Source organism: Scardinius erythrophthalmus (assembly GCF_964197995.2).
Source record: "Scardinius erythrophthalmus genome assembly, chromosome: 2".
Lineage (NCBI taxonomy): Eukaryota > Metazoa > Chordata > Actinopteri > Cypriniformes > Leuciscidae > Scardinius > Scardinius erythrophthalmus.
Window position 1 is genome coordinate 642,503 of NC_138222.1, and position 26,127 is coordinate 668,629.

The following is a 26,127-nucleotide window of genomic DNA, read 5'->3' on the forward strand; positions in this document are numbered from 1 at the left end:
AGAGATGAGAGTCACAGACAGACTCGGGATGATGATCTTGTGCTTCAAGCGGCCCAAAACACCATCTGTACCAAAGCCTCCCCTCGACCCTCACTGATGCCGATCTCATTAAAGCCTCTTTCAGACTGTTTGCTGAACACACAGAGGACACCATCACACTTTTACTCTCTTTTACAGTAAAACTTTCCATCAAATTTACCCGCAGCTTCTCCCCGTGGCTGATGCTCGCCTCGGATTTGATCTGATAGAGTCAAAAGAAACATTTCCTCTTCGCGTATTTTAGTCTCTAATGAAAGCCCAGAACCTCTGCTTGCTGTTCACTTTGTTTTGACTGCGAAAAACTATTTAATCGCTCCAGTTTTGGCCCAAATGTAAGAGAAGAAAACACAAGAGTCCGCGGCTCGTGGACGCGCACAGACAGCGAGCGCGCGGGTTGAGTCTACGAGGTTCTCATGTGTTGTTTAAAGGCGCAGCGCCGCTCGTGCGCTCCTCATTCACTGCTGACAGCAGACCGTGTGTGAAAGCTGCAGATTATCCGATCGGAGAGAGAGAGAGATTATGGCAGAAACCGCCCCCGCCCCGGCCGCTGCCGCCCCGGCCAAAGCGCCCAAGAAGAAGTCCGCTGCGAAAGCCAAGAAAGCAGGACCCGGCGTCGGCGAGCTGATCGTCAAAGCGGTGTCCGCGTCCAAGGAGAGGAGCGGCGTGTCTCTCGCCGCGCTGAAGAAGGCGCTCGCGGCCAGCGGCTATGACGTGGAGAAGAACAACTCCCGCGTCAAGATCGCCATCAAGAGCCTGGTGACTAAAGGGACTCTGGTGCAGGTCAAGGGAACCGGCGCCTCGGGCTCCTTCAAGCTCAACAAGCAGCAAGCCGAGAGCAAGAAGAAGCCCGCGGCCAAGAAAGCGGCTCCTAAAGCGAAGAAGCCCGCGGCCAAGAAACCCGCCGCCGCCGCCAAGAAGCCCAAGAGCGCCGCAGCAAAGAAGCCCGCAGCCGCGAAGAAATCGCCCAAGAAGGCCAAGAAACCCGCCGCCAAGCCCGCTAAGAAGGCGACGAAGAGCCCCAAGAAGGCGAAGAAGCCCGCGGCCGCGAAGAAAGCCGCCAAGAGCCCGAAGAAGGCCAAGGCGGCGAAACCGAAGGCGGCAAAGCCTCCAGCCGCCAAGCCCAAAAGAGGACCTCCCAAGAAGAGATAAACCCCTCCTGTGCTTCATCACATCAAAGGCTCTTTTAAGAGCCACCCACTAACTCTGAGAAAAGAGCAAAACTCCTGTATTTTAATAATTTGTTTATTTTGAAAGCAAATAGCCCATATGTGACTTTAGACTACCGGGATTCATTTGATCTGAACAATGTAAAACACTAAGATAAGTCACCTAGTATTGGAGAACTCTTAAACCATTTTTATACAAATAATAAAAAGGCCAAAAATCTAATGAGGGTTCAGACAGTGATCACAGTTCAAATAAGATGTATAACAGTACAAAATATAAATACACACACACACACACACACACACACACTTGTCTCAGAATTGTGACAATAGAAACAATAAGCAGTGGTAAAACTCCAGGATTACACAGGAACTCAATACTGTACAGTATCAGGTCAATCTGCGCAGAATATACAGTGAAGCACTTTTATAATATCCATTTTTGTACCTATTTGAATATTATACCTCAAATATAATATATTTCTATGGTTTCATCTATTTTCAACTATTCCCGCCAGAAAGGGGGTGGGGCTTTGTAGGGGAGTTCAGTGATTGGTTGAAATGCTATCAGACTCTTAGCCAATGGGCGACTGGCTCTCTCGTATAAACACAGGGTGTGGAGCCGCTGCTCTTCATTCTCTTCTCTTCCACTGTGAGGATTGTAGAAACTGACTGTTAGAATGAGCGGCAGAGGCAAAACCGGCGGCAAAGCTCGAGCCAAGGCCAAGACTCGCTCGTCCAGGGCAGGGCTGCAGTTCCCCGTCGGCCGTGTCCACAGGCTCCTCCGCAAAGGCAACTACGCCGAGCGCGTCGGCGCCGGGGCTCCTGTGTATCTGGCGGCTGTGCTCGAGTATCTGACCGCGGAGATCCTGGAGTTGGCTGGAAACGCCGCTCGGGACAACAAGAAGACCCGCATCATCCCCCGGCACCTGCAGCTGGCGGTGCGCAACGACGAGGAGCTGAACAAGCTTCTGGGCGGAGTGACCATCGCTCAGGGCGGCGTGTTGCCCAACATCCAGGCCGTGCTGCTGCCCAAGAAGACCGAGAAGCCCGCCAAGGCCAAATAAGCGCTCGGGCTCGCCGACCACCAAAGGCTCTTTTCAGAGCCACTCACTTTACCTGACAGAGAGCGCTTTTCTTAATAACTTCTAATGTCGTATAGTCGTTTGGTTATGGATAAAAAAAGTTTTTAAATGTACATCTATGGTAAGCAATATGATCTCAATGAGAAAACATGTTTTTCCTGTATAAAATTGGACATGGATTAATCAATCTAAACATTTTCATTAATTCATTTAACTTAAGTGTGTTGTATTCTGCCACAACAGATAAATTGAAACATTTGACATTTTCACTTAGAAAAACATTTATTGGAAACCTCAATTTCTTTAACCAGACATGTTTATCCAGTTTTTAATGTAATACATGTTTAATAAAAGTAGCATTTCATATCCAGCTGTTGCTCTCAGGCAATGATGACTGGTACCATAGAGGAACACAATTATTAACAAACCATCAAGTTATCATATTGTTCTTCATCCTCATCATCAACTGTAGTTCTTTTACACCTTTTTTAGGTGCTATAGAAAATGTGCAGATCATAATATTTGGTTGGATGACATGACATGCAAATCTACCTGTCCATGATGTCATATACTAATACAAATGGGTATTTGTTAAATATCATTTGTCTAATTGTAGATTGATGTTATTTTTTTACTGTTTAACAATTATAGTTGTTGTTACAACACACACTCTCTTCTAATTTTAAAATTCATGTTTTTAGGTTCTTGCCGTGAGTTTTTTTAATAACATTTTTAAAAAGTTTTAAAACAATGTTAGTATGTTTTATGATTTTTATTCTTATTAATGTTAACTGAATTGAAGTCATTGAATGTTGAATGCATATAAAATACACCTTTTTGCATTGACATTGTGGTGTGTTGCGGTTCATCATGTAGTGTGACATTCAGAATTGTGACAAAGTCATTTGAACACGAGAAACGTGTCAGCATTTTGATAGATTTATAAGGGGGTTTAACATAATCTAAAATATCTGGAAAGGCTGAGGAGAGATGTCTTGATTTAGAAAAAATTATACAAAATCTAATGAATTTGCACCAAAAAAATCTTAAGATTGTAAAGATAAAAAGATTTATGGTGAAGTTAGTAACTTAGGGAGAACATATTCCATTTCATTTTTTTATGCCTAATATTTGAATAAAAAAAAAAAAAACATTTTTCATGCTTATGTCAACCATCCTCGTGCAGATATAGTATGTGAATGACTATTCTTATAAGTGCATTACAAAATCATGCAAAAATGCAAATATATTTAGATAATTCTAACTCTTTTCCTTACAAATATAATATATTTGTTTTCCAACCCAGTATGGACTCATGCAATACAGTGTTGCCTTGAGGTAACGCACAGTTTTTTGTTATTTCCTATAAAACATGCGATGATATATAATGTTAAGATCTTGAAAATACTTTTCTACTAACCAGTGAAGGTCAGTCATATTTTTTGTGGGTAATTAACTGGAAGCAAACTAGTGAAAATATTGAAAATATGGAGTCATGTGACCTCTGCACATGTGCTGAAACAAGACACAGAATGGACCCCTGTGGGTCATGTGACCACTTTTTTGCACTTTTATTGATTAGTATTTGAGTTCTCCCCTAAGATAGGGTTGGCCAATGAATGGGCCAATTAAAAATAACTAAAATAGACTATATTGCATTGAGGCAACACCATGCCATAGAGGGTTAAAATAGGTAAGTTATATGTCTACCAAGCTCTGATCATGTATTGGATATTAATAAATTATCCCAAATGAAAAACTATACATTGGCTTCAGAGGATGTCTAGTGTAACAGAAATTGATCAATGTTTCTGTGGGTCTTTTGTCCTTTAGAACTATCCGGATGACAAGTGTGTGTTAATATCTGGCTGCAGAGCTTTTATACAGTGTAATGTGATTCTGTTCTGATCCGAGATCTCCAACCACTGAGAATTAAGGCGAGCATTTCAGAACAAATCAAAATAATAATAAAGCCTATGGATGTCTGTGTTACACTGATTAATTAAGTAGTAAACAGAACAAAGCGTCTTGAGCGGGAAACCTTCCGCTTGGTTGAAAAGAGGAAACGCGCAGTCATTGGCTAGCAGTCATAAGCGCGTCACACACTAGCCAATCACAAGCCTCTGCGTCATCGCGACACTGTGAGCTCGTGACGGTCCAATGCTATAAAAGCAGGAGGCGTGTGACAGAAAGCATTACTCCAGCGCAAGCAGGACCGAGAGAGAAGAAACTCCAGCGATGGCCAGAACCAAGCAGACCGCTCGTAAATCCACCGGCGGCAAAGCCCCGAGGAAGCAGCTCGCGACTAAAGCAGCGCGGAAGAGCGCGCCCGCCACCGGCGGCGTCAAGAAGCCCCATCGGTACCGGCCCGGGACCGTGGCTCTGCGGGAGATCCGCCGCTATCAGAAGTCCACCGAGCTGCTGATCCGCAAACTGCCTTTCCAGCGGCTGGTGAGAGAAATCGCCCAGGACTTCAAGACGGACCTGCGCTTCCAGAGCTCCGCTGTCATGGCCCTGCAGGAGGCCAGCGAGGCTTATCTGGTGGGTCTGTTCGAGGACACCAACCTGTGCGCCATCCACGCCAAGAGAGTCACCATCATGCCCAAGGACATCCAGCTGGCGCGCCGCATCCGCGGAGAGCGCGCTTAAACCCGCCGCCGCTGCCGCTGTGCACGCGCGCCACATCCCAACGGCTCTTTTAAGAGCCACATCACTGACTATAAACGAGACAGTTTCCACTTATAACGCTGAATATAAAGCGATAGGTTCTTCTGGGGATGGGGAAATGAAGCCTCATGAATCATTGAGGCTTTCCCCTGACTGTTCCGGGAAAAGATTCAAAGCTTTGAGAGTGTCGAGAACAGCGCTTATTTAAAATAAAGCAGCCAGAAGCCTGTGTTAGAAGCTCTGGCAGATGAAGCAACCACAACACACTCCATAGCTTCAATGTTATGTGTACAAATAAAAGCCTTACATGTTTGTGTTTGATTTGTTCATTAAATAAATTAACTTTACCATTAAAGTGTGAGAGTAAAATAAAATATAAGCTTATATAAATCAATAAGATTTAATGTAGGCCTACTCTCTGTCTCTAGGATATTGTCTGATAGGATCATCTGTTATTAAATGTGCTTATGACACTTGTTACTGATAGTGCTTATGTAACTGTAGGGATGACAGAAAAGTGAAGTTTTTAAATATTTTTTTTAAGAAATAAAAGTTGTTTCACAGTGTTGGGGCTGAGTCTATTTCTCTTCTTAGACAGTACCCAGCCTTAGAGAACACTCTTTCACATGGTACTTCCTTTGTTTGTTTGTTTTTTGTTTTTTTGGCTGTTGCCATAGCTCTAAACACAAACCCTTCACCAAACACCAATACCCAATCCCCTCTTCCCTAATCCCACCCTAAACCCAAATACCAACACCAAATTACCTAAAATCACCAAAAAGTGCAAAGATTTTACAAAAACAAAAAGACACAACAACAACAAAAAATAATAGCCTAAGTGCTGAAAAATAAATGTTGGTTATTTAAATGTAATATATTGATAAACTTTCAAAGTACAGCACTCCCCTTACAAACCCATCAACCAGACTGAGCCAACAATGACTCGTTAAATAAGATCTGGGGTTCGAGCCTTCTGACACCCAGAGCGAAACGCGCACGAGATTTTACTATCTTTGTGGGGACTCTCCATATACATCATGGTTTTATACTGTACAAACTGTATATTCTGTCTCCTTACACTAACCCTACCCATCACACACACACACACACACACACACACACACACACACACACACAAATAGAAAAATATCACAGATACCACTATTCGCAATTGTACAAACAATATTGTAATTTGATATCTTGTTTCCCCTTTGTTTACTTTGCTAAACTTGAGGAACAGCACTGATAATTATCAGCCAGTACTACTGTAAATCATATTATCTGAACATGTATAAATATTTAATATAAAACAAGAGAAAGACTCCTGATCGGGGTGGCGGTTAAATGTTTCGCGCTCTATATTTTGGGGGCGGGGCACGCCATGTGACGCGACGCTGGTTTCTGTCAGGTCCTGTAAGCAAGTAAAAAATGCCTCCCTTCAACATTCACTATTCATTCTTTGTATTCACTTGATCAGTGTAACGATCTTGTCATCATGTCCGGAAGAGGCAAAGGCGGGAAAGGGCTCGGTAAAGGAGGCGCGAAGCGTCACCGTAAAGTTCTGCGCGATAACATCCAGGGAATCACCAAACCCGCCATTCGGCGTCTGGCGCGCCGCGGCGGCGTCAAGCGCATCTCCGGGCTGATCTACGAGGAGACCCGCGGTGTGCTGAAGGTGTTCCTGGAGAACGTGATCCGCGATGCCGTCACGGTCCGTGTACGTTTTGATAGTTTGTTTTCCAATTTGAAATGAAATAAGCAGAAACGAGAAAACGGCCCCTTTATTCGTTTTTTCAAAAAAAACGAAAAAACGAGATTTCGGCTTGATTTTTCGTTTTTTAGTTCCCATGCAAAAAACGAATAAATGACTTCAAAATTCGTTTTCCACATGTGGGCGGCCTGACACGCCCCCTTCCGCCGATTGGTCAAGCAAATATGAGCATGTGACGTCATCAGTTGTCGCTCAGGTCAGGGTCTGTTCAACAAAATAATAGTCCTTTACTATGGCTACAGATTCTTAAACTGTAGGCTACAGGGCAGGTCCGGGCTTTCTTCTGTGCAACTTTACGCGTTTCACAAAAATCTTTACATCAGAAATATTAATTATTAGTCTGCCACCAGCCTGTTTTATTTAGCTGTGTGTGGTGAAGTTGCGCTTGACAGCGCCGAGCGGGAGAGGCTCACTGACCAATGTTCAGATCAGCAGTCAGAACTTTTCTTTTAGACGCTCCGTTTTGCCACGGGATGGTGATTGCAAATACTGTAATGCCAATCGGCTGAGGGTGGGTACCGATGATGATGGTGAAATACATTTTTACTGAAACTGTAATCATTTCCGCGACCCGTGAGAATGAGACAGATGATTGACAGGACGATAGCGGAGGAAATTAAAGGCGCAAGATAACTTCTGTTAACAAAAACATAAATAAAAAACTGTTTTAATATAAGTGACTTTGTCTTTGTTTTGTTGTTCTTGTTGTTTTTAGTCAAATAATTGTGAACCACAAACTGAGCCTTCGTTTTAAAGGGCAATTTCCAAATATATTTTATTTGTTATAATATGGGTATTTTATAATACAGCATAAATAAAAACAAGCACATGTAATATGTATATGCCTACTACTAAACACTGTCTATAAAGGCTAATATTTTATTTATTTGATGTCTGACTCACTGAGACATGTGGGACGTCGCCTGAGACTGAGAGGTATGGCTAGCATTTGCCATCTAATCATAGCCAATACATAGACACTTAAATAGCCTGTGCATACAGTAGCCTTTCATCTTTTATAAAATGCGATTTTGGCCAAATGTATTTTACAGAAGGAAAAACTGAGCGCCCATATGGTACAACAAACTAGTTGGTTATAACCTGTTGATGAAAATGTAATGTGATGCCGCCGGCGCCGTTTTAATGACGGACAAAAAATGCACATTTTCACACATTCGCTTGTAAAAAACTAGATACTGATAAGTAATACAACAACATATAATTTGTTTTTACCATCGGAAAAATAACAGGTGCGCCCCCGCGCTGTTTCGTACTGGAACTTACACAAAGCGACGAGTGATCCTCGTCACCTAGGTAACATATATTTATAAGAAGTAAGACATTTCTTCTTTGATTTATGATTGCTGATATACACCTAATTTATTAACATTTAGACTAATCATGTTATGGTTAATTCAAGGCTGTTAATATGCACGTATTATCTAGCTAATTTTTTAATCTATAGTATTCTATACTCTCCGCTCGTCCTCGCATGGTTTTACTACAGTAATATTGTAGTAGTGACTTACATTTTTTTTTACAGAAGATCACTGAAATCTTCATATTTTATCATGCAGAATGTAATTCATGATTTAATTCATTCCAAGGCTTCATTTATTTGATCCAAAATACAGCAAAAACAGTAATATTGTGAAATATTTTTACAATTTAAAATAACTGTTTTCTATTTGAATATATTTTAAAATGTAATTTATTTCTGTGATCAAAGCTGCATTTTCAGCATCATTACTCCAGTTCAGTACTCTTCAGTGTTACGTGATCCTTCAGATCCTTTGGCTTGCTCAGTTGGGGATATTTAATTTAATTAATCAACGATACTATTAATCAGCATTACCGAACGTAGACGTTCCACTAGAAACAAACATTGATGTATTGTTCTAATTTATTACTGTGAAGCTGCTTTGATACAACCTGTGTTGTGAAAAGCGCTATATAAATAAACTTGACTTGACTTGACTATTTTTTTTTTTTTTTTTTTTTTTTCATTTTCAGACCTTCAAGAGACCAACATACCTGGCCCACTGAAGGTTGCTGTTAGGTTTAAAGAAGCCCTTAAAACCATGTTTATCTATATTATTATTATGATGATTGTTATTAATCGTGAATAAATCTAAAGCTTTTGAGACTATTATTTTGTGTTATTGAAAATGGGAGGGGTGTGCCCTTGTTTTAGTTTCAGCACATGCCCCTCAAAAAGTCTGTGCACGGCCCTGTCCCCAACCATATTTCTTCATGGGCTCCACGCCAGGGGTCACGCTCAGCACCCCATGGTACTATCTGTAGCCTATAATTAACAGTATGCTGACCCAGTTTATATGTAAAATCTTTGGTAGGCTATATGTAATCTATGTGTAATATCTAAAAACACTTTACAGTGTGATGGAAATAAACTTTTCTTAAAAGTGTCTTGTACAGTATATCACCACAGATTTATTGACACCCTTCTATCTGTGTTGTATACTGTAATAGACAATTGTCCTGCAGAATGATGAGGTTTTTTGTAAGAAAAACATTGCAAGCAAATGTCGAATTGTTTTTTGAAATTTAAATTAACAACGTAAGAGGCTTTAGGCTGTCTGATTAACTCTGTATGAACAAACACCCAGCTTTGCAGTATAGGTGGCACAGAAGCAGCATCTTTAGATTTACATTACATTACACTACATTACACACATTACACAGAACCTGCATTTAGATTTACATTACACACTGTCAAATGCAACTCAAAGGAGGCACTGTGAATTTGCATAGCGATTTCATTCTAAGAGGCTATTAAATGTGAAGTGACAACATGAAACACTACTTTCAAAATATAAAAAAGCACCAGTAGTTGGTGGCAAGTCAGCCTGATAATGATTAAATACCAATTTTATCCCCATCAGATCACTCAGTTTCTGATGCAGAAAAGTTAGTTCATGCGTTCATGACCTCGAGACTAGATTACTGTAATGGTTTATTAGCTGGTTGTCCTGCATCCTCAATAAACAAGCTACAGTTAGTCCAAAATGCAGCCGCTAGTTCTTGCTAGATCAAGAAAATATGATCATATAACACAGATTTTAATATCACTACATATACCTATAAAGTCCCGTATTGTATTGCTACTGACTTATAAAGCCCTAAACGGCTTAGCTCCAGTCTATTTAACGGATCTTCTATCGCCCTATAATCCATCGCGCTCTTTAAGATCACTAAATTGGAGGCTTTTGGTCATACCTAGGATATCCAGATCCACCAAAGGAGGGAGAGCATTTTCACATTTAGCTCCAAAACTCTGGAATAGTCTTCCGGATACTGTTCGTTGCTCAGACTCACTCTCCCAGTTTAAAACTAGATTAAAGACGCATCTCTTCAGCCAGGCATTCATATAATACTTTTAATCCTACAGTTAAATCCGACCTCTAGTTCATAAACGCCAGAGGAGAACTGGCCCCCGACTGAGCCCGGGTTCTCCCAAGGTTTTTTTTTTCTCCATTAGGTCACCTGATGGAGTTTTTCGGTTCCTTGCCACTGTTGCCTTTGGCTTGCTCAGTTGGGGATATTTTGGGGATATTTAATTTTAATTTTATCAATCAATGAATTCCATTAGAAACAAACCTTGTTAACTGTGAAGCTGCTTTGATACAATCTGTATTGTGAAAAGCGCTATACAAATACACTTGACTTGACTTGACTTGACAATTTACTCATTTAGGCTCACAATAAGCAGATTAATTATACCATGACATTTTTTTTATATATATATATATATATATATATATATACTGGTGGATATAGATTTACTGGTGGAACCCAAATGAAAGTTCAGTCCTGGCTGTATAATCAAACAATAAAAACGAGAAACAATGCATGCCATCAAGAACATTCATTGATTCCACAGGAACTTGATCCAGTTTCCCCCATTTTTACTAATAACTACTTTGTGTTAATTCAGAGAACAGTAAGGCAAACTATTAAGCATGAACTCAAACAGGATCAATTAAGATTTTCAAAGCATTTTGGAACTCTTCTTGGTGGAAATTGACAGCACGTTTTCAGCTCATTCTGCAGGACAATTGTCTATTACAGTATACAGTATACAACACAGATAAAGGGTGTCAATAAATCTGTGGTGATATACAAGACGCTTTAAGAAAAGTTTATTTCCATCACACTGTAAAGTGTTTTTAGATATTACATATAGATTACCAAAGATTTTACATATAAACTGGGTCAGCATACTGTTAATTACAGTTAGAGTACCATGGGAAGTAGGGGTGCTGAGCGTGACCCCTGGCGTGGAGCCCATGAAGAAATATGGTTGGGGATAAAAGTTCACACAAACAAAACCAAAAAACTGTGGTGTTTAGCCTATAGGCATACATATTACGTGTGCTTGTTTTTATTTATGCTGTATTATAAAATATTATAACAAATAAATATATTTGGAAATTGCCCTTTAAAACGAAGGCTCAGTTTGTGGTTCACAATTATTTGATTAAAAACAACAAAAACAATAAAACAAAGACAAAGTCACTTATATTTAAACACTTTTTTATTTATGTTTTTGTTAACAGAAGTTATCTTGCGCCTTTAATTTCCTCCGCTATCGTCCTGTCAATCATCTGTCTCATTCTCACGGGTCGCGGAAATGATTACAGTTTCAGTAAAAATGTATTTCACCATCATCATCGGTACCCACCCTCAGCCGATTGGCATTACAGTATTTGCAATCACCATCCCGTGGCAAAACGGAGCGTCTAAAAGAAAAGTTCTGACTGCTGATCTGAACATTGGTCAGTGAGCCTCTCCCGCTCGGCGCTGTCAAGCGCAACTTCACCACACACAGCTAAATAAAACAGGCTGGTGGCAGACTAATAATTAATATTTCTGATGTAAAGATTTTTGTGAAACGCGTAAAGTTGCACAGAAGAAAGCCCGGACCTGCCCTGTAGCCTACAGTTTAAGAATCTGTAGCCATAGTAAAGGACTATTATTTTGTTGAACAGACCCTGACTTGAGCGACAACTGATGACGTCACATGCTCAGATTTGCTTGATCAATCGGCGGAAGGGGCGTGTCAGGCCGCCCACATGTGGAAAACGAATTTTGAAGTCATTTATTAGTTTTTTTGCCTGTGAACTGAAAAACGAAAAATCAAGCCGAAATCTTTTTTTTTCTTTTTTTTTTGAAAAAACGAAAAAACGAATAAAGGGGCCGTTTTCTCGTTTCTGCTTATTTCATTTCAAATTGGAAAACAAACTATCAAAACGTACACGGACCCGTCACCTACACCGAGCACGCCAAGAGGAAGACCGTCACCGCCATGGATGTTGTGTACGCGCTGAAGCGGCAGGGACGCACCTTGTACGGCTTCGGGGGATAAACGCCTGCGACCGGAGAACCCGACGAACCCACGGCTCTTTTAAGAGCCACACACTCCCGCACTGAAAGAGTCCATGATTCAGCAGTGTCAATTATGCAGTGATTTATAAAAGACTATTCTGTGTCAAGAATTATCTAATAAACTATCGTATGAAGATTGGCTGTATTGTATATTGATACTATTAGCACATATTCTCTACTGAACAACAGATGAGATTTAATATATAATGTGAATTGCATGTTTATCAATTTACAGATGCTAAAATGTTTTACAAAATGAACAAAGGCAAGTAAGCCAGATGTGGTACCAGATTTAGTTATGTAATGCTTTTTTCTCTTTTAATTAAACAATAGTGGACAATATGTGTCTAGAACCACTTATTTTATCAAAATATTACTAAAATCAATAAATAAAAAGAGCAGGAAATGAAACGGGGAACTGTGTCGCTCAAACCAGAGCCGTTGAAAAACATTGTAATTAACGGCTCTGGTTCAAACATGGGATGGTAGGCGGGGTTATCATTTAACTGCCTGTGATTGGCTCTCGATCCGCTCGAGATGCTTTGTGTTGTCCAATGAAACGCGAGTTTATGGGTTCGGCCAATGAAAACAGGCAATCAGAGGTCCCGCGTCTCCTTGTAAATTAGCATAGTGCCGCTGATAAAAGCCTCAGAGTCGCTCCTGAGTTCACACTGACTCGTCAGCTCTGAGATCATTCCTCGTCATGCCTGAACCAGCCAAGTCCGCGCCTAAGAAGGGCTCCAAGAAGGCCGTCACCAAGAGCGCCGGGAAGGGCGGGAAGAAGCGCAGGAAGTCCAGGAAGGAGAGCTACGCCATCTACGTCTACAAAGTGCTGAAGCAGGTTCACCCTGACACCGGCATCTCCTCCAAGGCGATGGGCATCATGAACTCTTTCGTCAACGACATCTTCGAGCGCATCGCCGGTGAGGCGTCTCGTCTCGCTCACTACAACAAGCGCTCCACCATCACGTCGAGAGAGATCCAGACCGCCGTGCGTCTGCTGCTGCCCGGAGAGCTGGCCAAGCACGCCGTGTCTGAGGGCACCAAGGCCGTCACCAAGTACACCAGCTCCAAGTAGAGCCCAGGAGGAGGAGCACACAAAGGCTCTTTTAAGAGCCACACACTTTATCCGGGAAAAGGGCTAATGATGGTTATAGAATCTGCTGCAAATATCACCTTCAAAACTAAATTTGTTTTTGATTTGTAGTATTTATTTATTTTTTTTCTAAACCATTTTATGACTGCAGTTAGATCCATATCTCATCCAAAGCTATATGTGTAATCCATTCCCGTGTTCTATTTGATAAAGATCATCATGGTAACGATATATGGCTTTGAGTTTTAATTTTTCAGTTTTGGATAAGTTAAATATGAAATCTCAATTTTAGCTTTTAAATGTACTTTTCTTGTACTGTTCTGTTAAAGCATTTAACTTGAGCTCCTTGTGTAATAACAGTTACTTGCTACATAATGAGAAATCTAATAATGGGAATCAAGTTTATGTATATGCTTTTATAAAGCATGTGATTTAAGGTTAATTTCTGTAGATGGGAGCGTTTGGGCCTAAAGGTGATTATTGACTAGTAGCTTAAAAGTGACGTTCAAAGTTCTGTTGGACATGTTCAGTTTTTACTATTCTAACGTTACCACTGTTCAGTTTGGATAACCACAGCTGTTATCTTAGCTAGTATGGATGATTATTATACAAAATTAATAAGAATAAAAAATGTAATGCAGTTCTATCAACGACAGATGAATAGCACTGCATTATCACTGAAAATTATAGCTGAAACAGTGGTAATGGAGATACACTGCGGCAAAGTTGGTTTCATAATCGCACATTCAGACAATAGCTTTCCAACTGTGGATGCTAAAGAGTTAATATTGACAACGAGCTTAAAAAAAAATGCATTTTTTAAAATAAAACATCTACAAGAGAAAACTAGAGTTGCAGTTGATAGTCATACTTGTTTATAATAATAATTTACTCATATGAACCATTTTGAATACACCATAAGAAAGTTAGTGAGGGCAAAAATCTGAATATGAATATGACGTTAACTTTACCGCAGTTGCAGATACAGGGTAGCAGAGTGTGCAGGCCTTCTAGTTAGTCTATAACACACACGGAGTTTATTTTAAAATCTGAAGAATAATGATATGAAATGTAGTTTCATAGTTTCAGAATGTTGGCTATTTCCCTTACTCGGCTTCCCTTCAAACTGCTCATGTTCTTCCTTGAAAATGTCTTTACCCTGTTCCAAGCATAGACACATGGCTTCAACTTTGTTGAGTAGCTGATATACTTGATGACTATTTATTTTTTACACTTTTTGTTTGTGTGTTTCAGATGACATTACGTGATTCAGAGCCATGTGTGCTGGTTAACAGCTCCTCTGTGTGGCTGGGAGTGGGATGTGCATCCGTTAGGAAGAATGGAGACTGAAGTTGTTCCAATGAAAAAGCAACGGGACAGTTCCACTCTTCAGACGTTTGTGGATCAGGTCTGTACTTTTGGAAATGTCGGCTACACACTCTTGTCTGGTTTGTAACTGTAAAATGGTCTCGTCTTATATTAACTACCCACCTCTTCTGTATTTCCTTGTCTTTAGGAAACGTGTGGAAACTTAGAAAAGTGTTAAATTCAGCAGATGCTGTACATGCGGCACACAGCAGTGTGGTTAGAGGTGCTGTCCTCCCGTCTTTGAAACGATACTTTCATACGTTTAGATGTTACGTGTGTCTGCTTCCCGGACAATGGTAGGAAGACTGTTCCAGAGTTTTGGTGCTAAATAGGAAAAGGATCTACCGCCAGCAGTGGATTTTGATATTCTAGGTATAATCAACTGGCCGGAGTTTTGAGATCGTAATAGACGTGACGGACTATAATGCGTTAAGAGCTCGCTCAAGCACTGCGGAGCTAAACCATTTAGTGCTTTGTAAGTGATCAGCAATATTTTAAAATTTATGCGTTGTTTAATAGGGAGCCAGTGCAGTTTTGACAGAACCGGGCTAATATGGTCATACTTCCTGGTTCTGGTAAGAACTCGAGCTGCTGCGTGTTGAACTAGCTGTAGTTTGTTTATTAAGCGTGCAGGGCAACCACCCAGTAGAGCATTACAATAATCTAGCCTTGAGGTCATGAACGCATGAACTAATTGTTCCGCATTTGTCAATGAGAGCATATGGCGTAATTTAGATATATTTTAAGATGGAAAAATGCAGTTTTACAGATACTAGACACGTGACTTTCAAATGAAAGATTGGTATCAAAGAGCACACCCAGATTCCTAACCGACGACGAAGACTTAACAGAGCAGCCATCGAGTGTTAGACAGTATTCTAGATTATTACGTGAGGAAGTTTTTTGTCCAATAATTAGAAACTCTGTTTTTTCAGAATTTAGTAGTAGGAAATTACAAGTCATCCAATTTTTTATATCCGCTATGCATTCCGTTAATTTTGTGAATTGATAAGTTTCGTTAGGTTTTGAAGAAATATAGAGCTGAGTATCATCAGCATAACAGTGAAAGCTAATGCCATGTTTCCTAATGATATCTCCTAAGGGTAGCATGTACAGAGTGAACAGCAGCGGTCCTAGTACTGAGCCTTGTGGTACGCCATACTGAACTTGTGATCGATGAGACATCTCTTCATTTACTGCTACAAACTGATAACGGTCAGATAAGTATGATTTAAACCATGCTTGTGCATTTCCCGTAATGCCAACATAATGTTCTAATCTATTTAAAAGAATGTTGCCGGTCGATGGTGTCAAATGCAGCACTAAGATCGAGTAACACTAATAGCGAGATACAACCACGATCGGATGATAAGAGCAAATCATTTGTGACTCTAACGAGAGCTGTTTCGGTACTATGGTACGGTCTAAATCCGGACTGGAAATCCTCCAAGAAAGGAACACAGTTGTGAAGACACCGCTTTTTCTAATATCTTTGACAGAAAAGGTAGATTCGAGATCGGCCTGTAATTGACTAATTCTGTAGGATCAAGTTGCGTTTTTTTAACAAGCGGTTTAATCAAAGCCAGCTTAAAGTTTTTTGGTACGTATCCTAGAGACAAAGACGAATTAATGATATTAAAGGGTTAGTTCAGGATTTTAGACATGAATCTCTATAGCTTCCCCATAAGCAGTGTGGTGCATTGACCATGACTTACCCTCGACAGCGTCCTGTGAGCCGAGCTCCGGTCCAGTTTTGGTCAAGATGAAATTAGTCCGGCAAGTTTGCTGGGGTCACGGCAATAAAGCTTTTTTCTTCTCAAATCAATATGTGTTCAAAAGAGTGATATATTTGCGTCACTAAAACGTTGTCTATGGAGAGGTCAGACCTCGTAATGGCTTGGCACTATTTTCTCCCCTGTCATAACACTGCGCTCTGCCGCTATCTACAGCCAGTTGCGAGCTGCGCAGGCGCACACACCACTTTTTCAGTTCGTCAGTGTTTACAGCAGTGTTTACGTGCTCAGAACAGCTACACGAACGAGCTAACATAGCTACTCACCAAGAGCGATCAGTTTGTACAAGCTTTGTAGAAAATGGTGCGGACTTGTGACTATCCGGACTGTACAAACAAAGATGTGGCGCTTTCTCCTCACACATTTCAAAGATTTCTTGTGGCAGATGTTGCTCTGAGGCGACTTTGGCTCATTGCTCTGGGCTTCAATGTGAACTCCAAACTGGCCAAGATAAAGAAGCTATCCTTTTGATATCCCAAAAGATATCCTTTTGGCTGTGTGTCGAAGTCAATGTTGTCATCGTCGCTGCTGTAGTCAGACGTACATGTTATCGTTCTCTTTACGTGCTGTAAACAAAGTGACACGTGCGTGCGCGGCTCCCAGCTGGCTGTAGATAGCGGCAGCGCGCAGTGATATGACGGGGAAGAAAATAGTGCCAAGCCATTACGAGGTCTGACCTCTCCATAGACAGCGGTTTTGTGCTGCAAATATATCACTCTTTTGAACACATATTGATTTGAGAAGAAAAAAGCTTTATTGCCCTGACCCCAGCAAACTTGCCGGACTAATTTCATCTTGACCAAAACTGGACCGGAGCTCGGCTCACAGGACGCTGTCGGGGGTAAGTCATGGTCAATGCACCACACTGCTTATGGGGAAGCTATAGAGATTCATGTCTAAAATCCTGAACTAACCCTTTAAGAAGAGGATCTATGACCTCTGGAAGTATTTCTTTCAGTAGCTTAGTCGGTATAGGGTCTAACATGCATGTTGTAGATTTAGATGATTTAATGAGTTTAGTAAATTCTTCCTCTCCTATAGTAACGAATGAATCTAATTTTTCCTCAGGGAGACTACAATGCACTGCCTGATGTGATACTGTAGTGGACGGTTGCATAGTTATAATCTTCTCCCTGATATTATCAATCTTATAAGTGAAGAAGTTCATAAAGTCATTACTGCTGTGTTGCTTGGAAACTTCTGGGCTTGAAGCTTTATTTTTCGTTAGTAAAGCCACCGTTTCAAATAAATACCTAGGATTATGTTTATTTTCTTCTAATAGGGTTGAAAAATAAGCAGATCTAGCAGCTTTTAAAGCCTCTCTATAAGTATGTATTTGTAGTTGTATGATGTATGAGTCGTTTTCAAGGTTTTGGCAACTTATAAATTAATTTCTTGTGAATGGTCAGGTTTCCAGACTGCGACCATTTTTTGAGAATAGGCTTGTTTGAAATGCGCCTTGCCTCGCCTGAAATATATGCGAGAGTAGGCGCTGCAGTGAGAGGAGGAGTGAGAAAAGTGCAGGCAAGCCGGACAGATCTCTCTTCTCGCAGTGGATCTGACACCTGCGAGATCAAAGAGTGATATCGCGGGATTCACGCTCGTGCACAGTGTTGCTAATAAACTGGATGTAATTCAATTTCTGTTGCTTTTATATGAAAATAAATAAAATGAACAAGACACCCAAAGTAGGCTACTTATTTAATTCCATTCCAAATACATGTTTATCAATCATTTTTTCTTTAATACAGACATATGTGTTTGTATTTATTTTATTTTTTTATAAAAGTTAAATTAACCCAAAGAGATCGCACTGTCAGATAGTTTGGGAATATTCACACAACATATACACATAAAACATGATATTAGAGTTTTAAAATCAAACATTTTAAAAGAGAACAATACATCACAGTTGTTTAAACCAATGAACATTAAGCTGTGTCGTCAGCAAGTCGTTTCCCATCCTGCTTTTGATCAGCGCAGTCGGTGGAGAGCAACTGCGCTCGACTGCAGAATCCGACAGGTGTGCCTTGCGCTCGCGAGAGATTTTTGACATACGTCAGCACGACATCAGAGCAAGGCGGACCGCACTCGGACACATTTCTAACCGGCATGCATCACGCACTGATCACCGGTGATCGGTTCTGCGCAGATTTAGCTCATCTCAAACAAGCCTATTGTGCGAGTTAAAATTTTATGTGGTCGCATTTGTGACCTGTCACGGAAACCAGGCACACAAGTCGGCAGCACAACTTTCGACAACTTTCACCACAAAATTGGTGATTTTCGTTTTTTTGCAGAATCTGTTAGTTGAGATCACGAAGAAGCCTCTCCATGTTTGAGATGGCAGTATTGGTATATTTAAAAGCGTACATTTTGAGGTTGAAATTGGCTTGTTTTTCTGAGATTCTAGCACGCAGTAGGCGCGTGTCATTGTCGGTGTGTATTTCCATACTGAATAAGCCGGCATGGCTATTATTATGCAGTGCTCTGGCCGGCTCTATCTGATTTCAAAATTCAATGAAGATGGACGCCAAAAACATTACGATGTCCAGCAATCGATTTAAATAGTAGGTTACATGGGGTTTAATTGGTCGTTTATTAATTAATTGGTTTAATTGGTCGACCCTCTCGCCAGCCGTGTCAGAGGGTCTGAGTTCGAATCCGCCCTCGTACAGGTTTTTTTTTCTCGTATAGTTTTTTTCTCTCATCAAAACGATTATGTTCATCAGTGGTTGTATATCAAGCAGGGACACGCAAACGTTTGCATTATGTTTTGTGATTTCAACAGAACGAATAGAGAGTAACCGCAAGGCAACGGATTGAAGCGCGCGAGTGAAGACAGTGCGGTGTGTGCGCGAGCCACACGAGAAAACACCGTATCTGCGCCACTGATCGCAGCGGCAACGAGCACTTTGATCACTTGATAAAAAATAAAAATAAAAAAACCTTTCCGCGCTAGTCTCTTATTTAAAAAACGAACAAAATGAATGCTCTGCCAGTTAACTGGAGATGTTTTATTTATTTATAGAATTGGTACATTCGTGTCGCGAGATGTTTTAAAAAGTGGTGGGAACATGTCCCATCCGCAAATTACTCCTATGCCTATTTCCATAGTTTATTGCTTATTATTTATCATTAGCAAAAGTTTGTTTCATGTTGCACAAGTAGGCTACACCGAAGAAAATTCCTAGTCTGTGAAACCTTTCAATCATGGCAATAAAATCTATTCTGATTTAAATACTTGGATTCATAGCCTACTCATACGATGTATGAGTCTGTCTTCACTCGACGCGCGCTTCAATCCGTTGCGTTGCGGTTACTCTCTATTCGTTCGGTTGAAATCACAAAATTACTTGTTGGGGATTTTAATATTCACATATGCTGCCCTGGGAAGCCTTTGGTAAAGGTTTTTTCAGACCTAATGGACTCGTTTAATTTTAAACAACATGTACTTGGGCCCACTCATGAGAAAGGACATACACTGGACCTTGTGTTCTCCTTAGGTGTAGCTGTTTGTGATGTTGTTGTAATGGATGCCTGCCTTTCAGATCATATGCCTGTCACATTTAATTTAAATATGCAATTTGTACGGGCGGAGCATCAGCCTTCTGGTTTATGCTCACGAATAATTACTCAGTCTACACCACAGGCGTTTGGTGATTCTTTTAACTCAATTTTTGAAGTATCCTGGCTGGAGTCTGCATCTACTGAGGCTGGCCCTGAAGAATTACTTTCTGCTTTTAATTCGGTGTGTTCTGGAATTTTAGATTCTGTTGCCCCATACAAGCTTAGGTCTAGTAAAGTCAATTTACAGCCCTGGTTGAATGATCATACACGTACACTTAGACAGCAGTGTAGGCGAGCAGAACGGGCCTGGAAAAAGGACAAACTTACGATCTCGCAGCAGATTTTAGTAGATTCACGCAAGGGATATCAGAAGGCTGTGAAGGAGGCTAAATCAGCCTTCTTTTCAAAAATTATATTGCAGCACTCAAACTCACCAAAAACTTTGTTTCAATCTATTAATAGGTATTTGAACTCTCACACTGCGTCATTACTAGGGATGGGTACCGAAACCCGGTATTAAACGGGCCCCGGTGCTGAATTTTGAAATACCGCTGGATCGATAAGCTCGAACGTTATCGGTTCTGCTGTCGGTACTGGAGAAATTAAGAAAGTGCTATTGCTATTAAGAAATTATTATCTTGCAAATTTAATCTCGACAGCCACTTCTATATAATAATAATATTTAACCATTTGACTGTGATGCATTTTTGCTAGAGAGAGAGAGAGAGAGAGAGAGAGAGAGAAAGAGAGAGAAAGAGAGAGAGAGAGAGAGAGAGAGAGAGAGATCTTTAACGCGGAGCGACGGCGCGCACATCACAACAGCCCTGCTTAATGAGTGACGATGAGGACAGAACTAAACATTCAAACGGTTAGGCTACACTTTAGATCTTTGATATTAAACTAATTTTATTTTAGATTTAGATTGTGGCTTCCAATGATTATAAAAAAGATTTTTGAGGTATAACCATTAAAAACTAAAGCCGCATTCATTCTGTTTAGCGCAACTTCCTCTCACAGCGGTGCGCTGTCATTTCTCCCTAAAACCCAAACGTAACGTCAGAATCTGCACGATCGGTGATTGTTGTAAAATGTGGTCTATACTGTTGCTAAACTGCAGGACGCGTTTGATAATAAAAGGCTATTAAAAGTACCAAAATTGAGCAATAGACGCTGTTCCAAATGCGGCGCGCGCTCCGAAACACACTGCAACGAGACAATTGTTTAAGCAACGTATATTTTGGGCTTTGTGCGGATCTAAACGATCAAATATACACAAAAATATGTCAAAATGGCCGTCTTGGAGATTCACTTAAACAGTTTATTCACTTAAACACAGTTTATGTCTTAAATGGGCGTAAATAGTTGGGAGAAAATATGAGGCGTAATAATGATTAGATCTGCATTTGGTCTTAAAGAGGCAGCAGTCTAATAAACCTGCTGACGATTGCTCCATTAATGTGAATCAAACAACAAAAGGCAAAGAGAAAATCAGTCGCAGCTCTTGAATAAATAATTTTGGCTTTCATAAGCTTTAATCTATGATAAACTATGCAGTGTTATTTTAAATCTGACTGATGTCTTTTTAGCCTATATTACTCTTGAACAGTAATATCAGACATTACTGAAATTAAAGCACTGGGTATATAATTTGTATATTTGTTTTATTGTATACTTTTTTGTTTGACCATGTGTTTGTACTTTGTTTTTGGTGTCCTATGTCTTAATATATAAAACACAAAAGCCTGCACCCTTCTGCATAACATAGATGTTTTATTTGTTTTGTTAAAGCATTGCTTTTTCTTTTGCTATAGATATTTATTTTACATTTCAAAATATAAAGCAATATTAATTATGTTCTAAATATTTTTTTCCCTTTTTTTAATATAACAAAAAGAACCGATAAGAATACCGTTAAAGTACCGGATCGATAAGGAGTATCGGTAAGAGTAGTAATACCGTTAAAACCTTAACGATACCCATCCCTAGTCATTACCATCATCTACAGCAGGTGTAATGGAGATCTACTGGTTAAGGAAATTTGTCAACAATATGGGTGTCTAGTCAGGACACGGAAGGCAGGGATAGTCGTTGAATGGTTTTAATAAATGTACTTCTAAAATACAGATGCACAGGCACTATTTCTCATAAACTTACAGTGTAGGTGTGGTTCTAAATGAAAGGAAATAAACATCAATATTACTTACATAAACACAATTTAGTTAACTGAATAACTATCTCTAGTCACTTAAACAAGCAGTGCTAAACATGTCCCGAAACGTAACCACAATGAGAATAACATATAAGTTACACATACAACAGATATAAAGGCTGTCAATGACTATAAACCTTAACATAAATTACTAATATAACCTCTTACACTCCTCGACCATTTTTGGGGATTTCCGCCTGGATTTTCCTACCGAAATTGAAAAGCCTCCCATTTCCACATATTTTTTCCAAAATAGACAATTTTGGTGTCATTTTACAGGAAACCCTTTGCAGATTCATAAAACAGTGCTAAAAGTGATAAACATTTAAGTATCTGTTGTCTGAGCTGTAATAAAGCCAAAAAAATATAGGCGCTTTTTGATTTTTTGATTTTAAATTCATTTTTGAAAGTGTGTAACTCAGGCCCTGTGGGGTCTAGCAACATGCAGACACTTATGGGTGTTTCCTCTAGATGCCAGCAAACACTGGAAAAAAGATTTTTTTCTCTACACTAAAAAATGAAAAAGATGTGCATATTAATCTGAAGGGAGGAATATTACCTTTTTTTTATGTAATATCCACCTACCCAAATCTAAACTCTGCTCATACCCATATACAGTGGAATATATGCAATATTCCAGTGTCATTTTACAGAAAACACTTTGAAATTATATAAAACACTGCTGAATGTTATAAATATTATAGTATATGGTGTCTGTGATATAATAAACAGAAAGAAAAAAATAGGCGCTTTATGATTTTTATCATTTTATTCTTTCAGAAGATACAAGACTTATCATTTTACAAATTATTTGCCTAAAATCTGTGGTCTATTACAATCTAGAACAGGATCCTCATCCTCCAGATTTATATCATTCATTATATGGGCATCAGATTTGTCACCTGTGTTGTGCATCACCTCAACATCACCGGCCAGCCTCCAGGAGATCTGATGCCAGCTGTGCCAACAGTGCCAATCTTCAACAGAACATGAAACAAAGAAAAACACTATTTATACATAGTTTCTGCACTGTAATAATATCCATTTCACAATATCAAAATGTAGATTTACTGAAATGACCATTTTATTCCACTTATGCAAAGTTGTAAACTATTGCGCAATCATACTTTCCATCTCCAAAACGTTTGACATTTATTTTCAAATAATAGTTTATCAGATTAGTTGCTGTGCTTTCACATTTCAAACTAACAATAACTTAATAAAAAAATGTATATAAACATTGTAAATGCTGAAAAACCATAAGGTTATACGTACCCAAAAGCTCAGTGCGTCTCGAGAGTGCGCATTCTCCAACTCCAAATCGTCCATTTAGAAACCAGTTGCACTTCCAAAGATCGCTTTTATCAATGCCATTTATGCTTTTATCTTTTTTAGATGCAATTTTAAAAATCAAAACAGTTCATAAACTATAATAACACACGCAAACTCGCGCATATCTTACTCAAAAGAGAGCTCACGCGCTCACCCGGAAGTGATCAAGGAAGCGCATCTGACTCTCTTGAACTCGCGTCTTTTGTGAAAGGTCCGTCAACAGATATGCGACGCGAGATTAGTTCCGGTTAGATATATATACTAAATGCTTGCCTTAGCAGTAGCTTTGTGAGTAAGGCTCGCGCCTGTACAGATGGCATGGAGATCCAGTGTCCTGCGCTCAGAGCGCGTCTTCTCTCAGTTCATTCGAAAAGGTTTTTCTTACCAAGGAAAGCTCACAGAAACGTGAAAATGGTCTCATTTGAAAGATAACATCCTAAGCTAAAAGGTGATATAGATTATGTGGCTGTTTGCGGCTGACTGAAGCCGCCATCGGAGCAGGAATGTGATACTTTTATCTGTCATCTCTGTTTGATTTTATTTCACTGCGCGATTCTTTTGAAGATATTTCGGTCTATGATTGTCTCACAATGTAATAATCTACATCGTCAAATTCCTTAGAATGAGAGCTTTCTTGTGATATATGACTTGACTGTTTTGTGAAATATATAAAAAATAAATATTTGTAGAAATATTTCTTCGCAATCATAAAGCGGAATTTTTTGCCTGGGACCAATGCATATTTAAGCTAATATTTCATTCGACATGTATCATGAAAACGAAAGTGATGGTATTCTTTGTAAAGCTTAGATTCTAAGCTTTAAAATGATACCATGAATTGTCTAATACCATATAAGGAAGTTTATTAAAAGAACGTACGAACATCATAACAAAGATTTTCGATCCCGGTACCGGGTCGGTGGAGTTGATGTGGATAAACTATAATCTATATGATATAGTTTCAACTTACTTGTGGTCACTGACGCACACGAACACAATGCGAAGATTAGCTTAACTGAAACTGAAACTAAACTGACAGCCGTTCTCTACAAGCCAGGGCATGTCGCAACATGTCAGAAAAGGGGCGTGGTCTGAACGAACACTCGCTGTACATGCTCTGTCCATGTTCACATCACTTGAGCCTTTTGCACAGCCGCCCCATAATTCACGGTGTGAATTATCTCCTGGAGAGGCTCAACTATCCACAGGAGCTGCTGTCGAGGCATTATCCGGTATGGCTGGCAGCTCAATGAGCTTGGCCACTGGTCTGGTGTAGGTCCTCCCATCTACCTGCACCTCAGCAGTCCTCACTTTCCCATCGACACTCTTAATGGTCTTTGTGACTCGTCCCACGGGCCACAATGCACGAGGTAACCTTTGGTCAATTACCATCACCACTGTACCCACAGTGAGGTTCTCTGTGTCCTTTACCCATTTCTGCCTTGATTGCAAGAAAGGCAAGTAGTTCCGTATGAAATGCGTCCAAAACTGGTCAGCTAACACCTGACTGTGCCGCCATCTTCTTCGACTGAGAATCTCAGACTCAGGGTACACCACTTGAGGAAGCGAAGAGTCGGGCCGCCCCATGAGGAGGTAGTTGGGGGTTACGGGATCCACATCGGCTACATCTGTCGACACATAGCCCAGTGGCTTGGAGTTGAGGATTCCCTCCACCTCAATCAGGACTGTCTGCAAGACTTCTTCGGTCACTGTCTGTGCTCCCAGAGTAACATAGAGTGCAGCCTTAATGGATCTGACTTCCCGCTCCCAGGCTCCACCAAAGTGAGGTGCATTTGGTGGGTTGAACTGGAAACGGATCTGGTGCTTAGCCAACTTGGTCTGCAGCTCTTCACACATGGCCTCAAAACTTGCCTTGAGCTCGTGCTCCCCTCCGCGGAAGTTAGTCCCACAGTCAGAGAGAAGCTCGAAGGGAGTTCCCCGTCTAGCCACGAACCTTCTGAGTGACATAAGGAACGAGTCGGTATCCATGTTGGGTAGCACATCTAGGTGAATGCACCGGGTGGTCATACACTTAAAAACAATTCCCCATCTCTTTTCCGTACTCCGACCTCGCTTGACCTGGAACGGGCCAAAGCAATCTACTCCTGTTGAATAAAATGGAGGCTTCAGGAGGCGGAGACGACAAGGGGGCAGATCTGCCATCTTAGGAATAGCAGGCTTTGCTCTCCATTTCTGGCACTCCGGGCAGGATCTCTGATGACGACGCACAGCTTCTCGGCCTTGGAGGATCCAAAACTTGCGCCGGAGCTCTGCGAAGACCCTCTCCGATCCAGAATGGAGTAACTTGTTGTCATACTGTCGTATGATAAGTTTGGTAATATGGTGCTTGGGTTCCAGCACAATTGGGTGTACGACATCATCTTCCAGACTAGTAGAACGGCGCAACCTACCACCTACTCGGATAAGGCCCCTAGAGACATCGTACTCTGGAGCAAGTGACAAGAGCCTACTGCTGGATGGAAGTGCTTTCCCTGTTTGTAGGCACTTGACTTCCTCTGGAAAGCTATCATATTGCGCTCTCTGAAGGATTCGGAGTTCTGCTTCTGCGTAATCATCTGCACTGAGGGCGCTTGACTGGGAGGCCGCCCCATGCAGGGACCTACT

At 40.5% G+C, this 26,127-nt stretch overlaps 4 protein-coding genes across 4 annotated transcripts; all 4 read left to right on the forward strand.

Annotated features, from left to right (window-relative positions):
* Positions 1 to 558: 558 nt before the first annotated feature.
* On the forward strand, positions 559 to 1,188 carry LOC308679902 (histone H1-like; the record flags this gene model as incomplete). Its single annotated transcript, XM_081347762.1, has 1 exon — positions 559 to 1,188. The coding sequence occupies one exon, from the start codon at positions 559 to 561 to the stop codon at positions 1,186 to 1,188; it is 630 nt and encodes a 209-aa protein (XP_081203888.1).
* A 697-nt stretch (positions 1,189 to 1,885) lies between these two features.
* Positions 1,886 to 2,272, forward strand: LOC308679996 (histone H2A; the record flags this gene model as incomplete). The annotated part of the gene is made up of 1 exon (XM_081347870.1): positions 1,886 to 2,272. The coding sequence occupies one exon, from the start codon at positions 1,886 to 1,888 to the stop codon at positions 2,270 to 2,272; it is 387 nt and encodes a 128-aa protein (XP_081203996.1).
* Positions 2,273 to 4,505: 2,233 nt separating this feature from the next.
* Positions 4,506 to 4,939, forward strand: LOC308679964 (histone H3.2; the record flags this gene model as incomplete). Its single annotated transcript, XM_081347840.1, has 1 exon — positions 4,506 to 4,939. Exon 1 carries the CDS (start codon positions 4,529 to 4,531, stop codon positions 4,937 to 4,939), a length of 411 nt encoding a protein of 136 aa, XP_081203966.1. The 5' UTR covers positions 4,506 to 4,528.
* Positions 4,940 to 12,808: 7,869 nt separating this feature from the next.
* On the forward strand, positions 12,809 to 13,576 carry LOC308680033 (histone H2B-like). The gene has a single exon (XM_081347918.1). It carries the CDS (start codon positions 12,838 to 12,840, stop codon positions 13,210 to 13,212), a length of 375 nt encoding a protein of 124 aa, XP_081204044.1. The 5' UTR covers positions 12,809 to 12,837; the 3' UTR covers positions 13,213 to 13,576.
* The last annotated feature ends 12,551 nt before the right edge of the window (positions 13,577 to 26,127 follow it).